Source organism: Pristiophorus japonicus, chromosome 5 (assembly GCF_044704955.1).
Source record: "Pristiophorus japonicus isolate sPriJap1 chromosome 5, sPriJap1.hap1, whole genome shotgun sequence".
In the NCBI taxonomy this organism is placed as follows: Eukaryota; Metazoa; Chordata; class Chondrichthyes; family Pristiophoridae; genus Pristiophorus; species Pristiophorus japonicus.
The window spans coordinates 276,644,099-276,651,847 of NC_091981.1; the positions used below are offsets into that span (position 1 = coordinate 276,644,099).

A 7,749-nucleotide genomic window follows, 5' to 3' on the forward strand; every position below is an offset into this window, starting at 1 on the left:
TTTCACTTCAAATACATGCCTTGGGAAGTCTGATGAAGTAAGAACTGGTACGTTTTTTCTGTTAACCGTAAGTATTATGGGAGTAGTTGCCAGAGTAAACACGATACTTCTGGAGTTTGGTTACTTCTCAATTCCAAATTTGTACTGTGGTCTGTAGTGCTTTCAGGTTTTTGTGATCTATTTTTCTAACCCAGTCACTGATGGGAATCCTTTTCTATTGCAGCTGTCCTATGACTACAAGTTTGATTTTGAAGATGACCAGCACAAGATCCCATGTCACTGTGGAGCTGTAAACTGCCGTAAATGGATGAACTAAGCGCATTCCTTGCAATATTTCTGGGGTTGCTTGTCCCTGGGAAGAGATGCTTACAATTTTTTTTTAAATAAGCCTGGAGTCCACAAATAATCTTCCTCATCTCCAGCAGCAGCACAGAGTTCTGTAACAAGCATAAACTGAAGACTGGCTGAGAAGTCAGTCGCCCCATCTGTTCATTTATAATGCAGGTGGAAGCAGATTACTAAATGGTCTAGCACTGGAGTTACTGTCCTGTATCGATAAATGAGAAATGGTTTTACTAGGAAAAGAACCAATGGCTGACCTGCTTACAAGTAGGGTAGGCACTTATGAATGTAGGACTGAATTCACCAGCTCTAGGGGAAGGATCAACAGTGCTGGCCACAGCCTTATTTGCAAGGGGCAGGCCCTCTAGTTTAAAAAAATAAATAAATAATTAAGAGTAGACACCACTGAACAAGGAATGTACTGAGATGACTTCCTTAGGGATACAGCTAAGGGAAATAACTTGCACTAAAAACATTTAAAATACTTGATTCCATGAGTCAGTTTATTGTAGTTTTTTGATTTCTGTATGATAAAAGAGAAACATTTTTGTATTTATTGGATAAGTGAATGAAGCTATTTTTAAAAATAAAAGTAGAGGAAAGCCAAGCTGCTGCTGCTGTTACCTGCAGATATAAAACCCTGTTACTTTGTACAAAGTGTAAATAAAGTGAGGAATAAGCAGTATAAAAAAAATAAATAAATGACCAAATGCTACCTGACACTGCAGCCGTTTGCTTTTAGTGGAGTCCTCTTGAGTCAGGTTACATGGCATATAATTTTAACCAACTGTGAATTAGGTTCAAAACCACACCCAGGTAGTGGCTAGGAGCTCCTTTAGCAAAGCTAGATGTAAAGGTAGAGGATTGCAGACACAATACATTCAGCAGAATCATGTAAGGGTTGTAGCCTCAAAGATAGTTTTTATTTTTAAGCAAAATTCTGAGATAATGTAATTATGCTAACACTGCAGGATTTTTGGCAATAGGGTTTTGGAATAAATGAGAAAAAATAGGCACAAAAAATAATATTTGTATGGATTGTTTTTGTTTACATTTCTTTAAACAAACACTGTTTTGTGTTGGCTTGTAGAGGTTTAAAAAAATGCATTTTGAACCAGGTTAGCTTTATTTTGTACTTACAGAAAAAAATAACTGGTACTGACACTTCACGACTATTAAGTTCAAAATGAAGTTTGTGTGCACATTATCAGTAAACTGTTGTTATATTCAATGAAACGGTCATAAAATTGTAATGTATATGGCATGTTGTATTTTTTACCTTACAGAAGAAATCAAATGTACATAGTTCTTCTTGATAAATAGCTGTATGAATTTGTTTCTTGGATTTTTTTCTCTTGTATAATAATATTCCAACATCCTACCAGTATTTGTCCTACAGTTTTTTTTTCTGTCCTGTACAATAGTATCTAATGTTGGGAAAAAAAAGAAGCTTTTTTTTTGAAGTATAAAGAGTGTTATTGGGTTTTGGAGTTTGTGCAACCAGATTAGGAGATCAGCATTTACAAATAAAATATTTTACATCTATGAACAGAATGGTTTTGTTGTGAATCGAACTGTCTTCATGCACTGCTAAAAGTTGGGATGTCTATCTTCAACTGGGAATAATGGGCTATCTCAGGGAAAAAATATATATTCCAAAATTCTCTCGCCAGACTTTCGAACAAACTGCATAATGTCAAAGGTAAGTTTATAAAGGCCTGTATGTTTATTAAGTCAGTAAGCCGGTGGATGTAATGCAACCAGATTCAAAAGAACTTGCATCTGTTGAGTCGAAAAGTAAAAGCAGTTTCACGTGAATTAGCATAAAGTAATTCAGTACAGGACCAGGGAAACACAAAAAGAATATATTTGTTGAATGGAACCTGCCAATCAAGGTTATTGTGAATAATTCTGCAAAATAGCTCAGTGCTTAACGACAGTAAAAAAAAAAGTAAGATACATTTTGGGTTGCATTAGCAGAGGGATGGAGCACAAATGAAAAGAGGCTGCACTGTTCAGATCCCAGCTGCAGTACTCTGTGTTGTTCTGGCCATCTAATTGTAGGAAGCGTATTATTGCTCTTGCATGTATAGATGCAAGCAATCAAGTTCATTTTGGATATTGAGAAGTTTACGAAGAGGATTAACAATGCAAGTGCCATCTACCAAATCCATTGGGCCGGATTTTCACAACAGTTCAAACTGCCCCATTCAAGGGCCATAGGCTCCGAGGTTCCTGAAGGCAGGATCATGGTGATCAATTTTGCCCAGTGATTTGCGTAGTTTCTTTGTCACCGCTTTTTTTTGGCATACTAAAGTTTCCCCAGAGAATGTGCGCCAGCGTAACTCTGTTACAATTTTTTAGGTTAGTTTTTTTTTGAGTCATGGGGGTGTAACCTGATGTCTGCGGCAGTTTTTGTCAATTATGGAAGTTTACCCCCAAAAATTTCTCCTAGGGGCGGTGTATGTGACCACTCCCGAAAAACCTTCTGTGAGTTAAGAAAAAGCAGCGCGCATTGAAAAATCGGCGCAGAAAGACGCCATTGTTTTTCAGTGAAGTTTTGGAGGGAGTCAAGAAGACTTAAATATGCATAATAATGGTTTTTTTTAACCTTATAATGCAGTAAATGGAAGTTTGATAGAATTAGGTAAGTCGTCATATTTTTTCAACTGATACGCCACCACCGAACGTCTGCAAACAGGGCTGGAGGGTCGGAGCATCGGCCGACAGAATCGGTCCCGTGCCCGGACACAGGCTTGGGGCTCGGCTGCAAAAGAAGCCCTAGGGGGCTGTGGAAGGCATCAGAAAGCCTGCACTACGCATCAAATCAAGTCCGAGTGGAAGGCAATCGGAAGGCATCACAAGACTGCACTACGCATCAAATGTAGCCTGGAATGGGGAGTTCCTGAACACTGCGCTTGCTCAGACCTGGGTGTGGTCCATACAGACCTGTGGGGGGAGAGAATAAAGAACCTTGTCCTGTCTGCCTGCCATTTTGAGCTTCTTGCAAAGGTAAAATGTAAGCATGTGGGCAATACTGACAATACCTTGTGCAAGCCTTTTGCATGATGGTGCTGCAGATTGATTCGACGTAATCGCATGAGGAACCTCAGAGCCCGTAGGGTGCTGAGCAGGAGGCCTTACCCACGTCGGATATATCGAGACAGGCGTTCGTACCTGCACCTGAGTGATGCAGACTGTCAGAAGGCTGCTTTTCCGCAAAGAAGTTGTAACTGAGATCTGAGAGTTGGTGAAAGCAGACTTGCAACCTAGAAGCATCAGAGGACTGCTTTGTCAGTTGAAGTGAAGGGTACAGCTGTACTTTCATTTTATGCATCTGGATCGTTTCAAGCTACAACTGGAGATGTATGCGCCATTTCTCAACATGCAACACATGTCTGCATTCGGCAGGTGACTGCTGCACTATATGCCAGTAGGAATGACTACATAAAGTTCCCCATGACCGCCCAGACAATGCGTGACAGGCCTGTGGGCTTCTCCAGGATTACTGGCTTCCCAAAGGTACAGGGCTGCATTGATTGTACCCACATCGCCTTGTGAGCACCTTTTTGGAGGATTCCGAGATGTACAGGAACAGAAAAGACTTCCACTCTATTAATGTGCAGCTCGTGTGTGACGACATGTATCGCATCATGTCAGTTGATGCAAGATGCCCTGGGAGCACCCATGATGCGTTCATCCTACGCGAGAGTGTTATGTCTGCCATGTTTCAGCAGCAGCCAGAAGGACAGAACTGGCTACTGGGAGATAAAGGGTGCAGCCTCGCCACCTGGCTCATGACACCCCTAAGCCTAACCCGGACGGAAGCTGATTGGGAATACAACATGTCGCACATTGCGACGTGCAGCATAATAGAGAGGACCATTGGCATTTTGAAACAGTGTTTTCGATACCTGGACTATTCCGGAGGCTACTTGCTATACTCGCCTGAGATTGTCGGTCAGTTCACTGTTGTGTGCTGCATGCTGCATAACTTAGCCATCATGAGGCAGCAGCAGCTGGTAGTGGAAGACCCACCTGAGGTGAGAGTGGCTGATGATAATGATGGGGAAGGATGCAGATAATGAGGACAAGGAAGCCATGCAACTACCTGAACCCGGAGCGCGACGGCAGAGGGTGAGCCATCATGCCCCTTTTAACGATTGTTTGAGCCTTGCGCCAGCAGCTCATCTGTGAACGCTTTGCTGTCTGAAGGCTCAGTGACAACTATTCCACATGGACCATGTTTACTGTTTGGACCTGTTCCGTAATTTTGTGTTGTGTAAATGGAACAAATGATGGAAATGATTCTTGTTTACTTCAAAAGTTGTTAATAATTGAACAAATGATAGAAATGATTCAGTTATAATTTAAAATATTTTATTCAAAAATATAACGTGTTTGTACTTTAATAAACATAATCTTGTATCAAACTTTAAAGTTTTCACTTAAGATCACTTACTAACTTTTATACTTGTAAATTTACGTAACTTACAAAAAACTTTGTCTGGATGTGTTCCCTTATTGCAGCAGCTAACTCCAAAAATTCCCTCCCTCGTGTGCCCTGACAGTGTCTCCATTACCTCCAACATTCCCTCCTTCATGTTCACTGACCGCATCAGTTACTTGCGACATTCCCTCCTTCGTGCACCGACATATTTTCAGCTGACTGAGATAGTCCCCCTCTCATGTTCCCGGACAGCGTTCCCATTGCTCATGAGAGTGTTACTTCTCCCGATATTTCATCACCCACCCCACGGATGGTGTCCAGGAGAGATCGTGTAAGGTCAATGCTCTCCGCACTCATTGACATCATGTGAACCACATCTGTTAGATCCTGCAACTCAGGAGAGCGCAGTCGAGCTCTCCTTCCCCTCTTCACCCTGGGTGTGCCTTGTTGCATCGCACTGGGACCCGCAACCTTGGGCGGTGGGGCCCTGGATGTGCCTCGCTGCACCCCAGTGGGATCCGCAGCCTTGGACAGTGGGGCCCTGAGTGTGGCTCACTGCATCCCACTGGGAGCCCCAGCTTTGGATGCTGAGACCCTGGGTGTGTCTCGCTGCACCCCACTGGAATCCCCAGCCTTGGACGGCGGGAAACCATGGAATGTCCCACCAACACGCAAACCACTACTCGGGGAAAGGGCTAGCACCTCAATAGGGGGCACCTGCACCTCCTCCAAAGTGAGTACAACAGTGGGGACGTCATCCATCTCCCCCTCACTCCCATGCTCTTGGTCTGGAAGGTTGGATTGGAAGATGTTCTCTAAAGGCTCGTCCTCATCTGAATATTATTCTGCATCGTCCGAGTTGGCCTCAAGTTCTGCAAAATATAACACAACAGACAAATGGTTAGACAATCTGAGGAAGGACGTTCTTGCTATTGAGGGAGTGCAGTGAAGGTTCACCAGACTCAGTCCAGGGATGGCTGGACTGTCATATGAGGAGAGACTAGATCAACTGGGCCTTTATTCACTGGAGTTTAGAAGGATGAGAGGGGATCGCATAGAAACGTATAGGATTCTGACAGGAGTAGACAGGTTAGATGCGGGAAGAATGTTGCCGATGTTGGGAAAGTCATCAGGGGACATAGTCTTAGGATAAGGAGTAGGCCATTTAGGACTGAGATGAGGAGAAACTTCTTCACTGAGAGTTGTTAACCTTTGCAATTCCCTGCCGCAGAGAGTTGTTGCTGCCAGTTCATTGGATATATTCAAGAGGGAGTTAGACATGGCTCTTACGGCTCAGGGGGTCAAGGGAGAAAGCAGGAAAGGGGTACTGAGGGAATGATCAGCCATGATCTTATTGAATGGCGGTGCAGGCTCGAAGGGCCGAATGGCCTACTCCTGCACCTATTTTCTATGTTTCTAGCTTAGCAGCAGAGGAGGGGGCAGGGTGGGTGGTATGAGTAGACTCACACAGGCAGCAGGCTGTTATGAAGGATCACAATGAATGATAGCACATTGTATCAACCGAAGCGTAGCTGAGGGAATTATTCCCATGAACTGAAGCATGGCTAGCTCACGCAGTACTTAAGATTTATCAAAGCCAGACTCTGGAATTTGCAGGACAATACCCTCTCCCTCGAGTGTGGGCCCAGCTTGTGCAGTGGTGTTGCTTTTCTCCAGACAGGACCCATCAAAGCAGCGACCCTCTCTTCCAAGGGTGTCAGTGGCTGCAGATTTGCCAGGCCGCCTCCTGTTCGACTTCTTCCTCTGTTGTGTGTCACCTTCCTCTGCAAAGATGAAAATATAACTTTTTAGAGCGGGTGTCTTTCTGCTGGGTGTGACATTGAGGTGGTCACATTTACAAGTGGAATTACAGTGAATAAATGAAAATATTACTTGCACTACTTGACCAAGGTCCTGCCACTTTTTTCCCTGGCCTCCAGACCTCAGGGTGGTTACTATTGCACAGTAATCTGAAAGTTGGTTCCAACGTTTCTTTTCTTTGGGTGGAACATTTATGTGACCTCTGCTGGTGTCCAGCTCCTGCCATCTATACTCAATCACAGTAACTAGTGCCTCCACTTCATCCTAGTATTGCAGCAGCTCCAATTGTTCCAATGAGACTTAAATATTCTGACACACAACTGGCTTTTTAAAAGTGGCCAATTGCAGACCGGGAGCTGTATTGTGCATGCCCATAGGAATCACGTCAAAAATGTTTTTTTTTGCGTATGCACAGAAGGGGTGGCCTAATTTTTTGGGTGCAGACAGTTGGTTCCACCCCTCGAGGCTACAGGACAGGCTGCACGGCGCCAATTTTGAAGAATAGAGTGGGGAAACATTTATTTTTGGGGTGGTTCTGGCCTAGAAAAATGGGCGTAACTCTGGCAATACGCCAAAAAATGGCTTTGGGCAAAAATGAGACCCATCGCACTAAGCAAACTTTGAAAATACGCTTCTTGCCTGCTAACCCATCCCAGCTGTGACTTATCCCAGCCCGTTCCAAGGCTACCTTAAGTTGCTATCTGCTGCATTTGAAGGAGAGGTCCCTGAACTTCCAGGGAATTGTTTGGCACGATGTCTAAGGAACTCCTGAATTGGAGGCCAAGAGTTGTTTTGGTGGCAGGCACCATTCATGGAATGGTATTATTCCAAAACGTAATATTGTGTCCTTGAAGCTCAAACTACTCGACACGTTTCGAAAGACTGAGCACTTTAAGGTGGTTGCTTCAAATTATTCAAGCTGTTTGCCCAGAAAACTTGCTGGCTTGAATGGTCTCAGAGATGCTTACTTTCACAGAAACTTTTTACAATATCACAACATTATTATATTGAGCTTTGAAGAGAGTATTATATGGATTGGGATGCTGATTGTCACTTATTTTGCCTAGCGTTAATGGGGCAGTAATGGTCTCAAAATGCGACTGGTGCCCTCACCAACTCAGAGGCTGGTGCTGTTT

The 7,749-nt window shown here is 43.7% G+C and overlaps 1 protein-coding gene across 1 annotated transcript in view; it reads left to right on the plus strand.

The window, feature by feature from the left end:
• The window catches only part of kmt2ca (lysine (K)-specific methyltransferase 2Ca), a 420,190-nt gene extending 418,330 nt beyond the window's left edge, over positions 1-1,860 (plus strand). The window contains exon 62 of the mRNA XM_070881651.1: positions 224-1,860. Coding sequence (XP_070737752.1) covers positions 224-316 — 93 coding nt within the window. The 3' untranslated portion in view covers positions 317-1,860. The remainder of the gene's footprint in view (positions 1-223) is intronic.
• Positions 1,861-7,749: the final 5,889 nt, after the last annotated feature.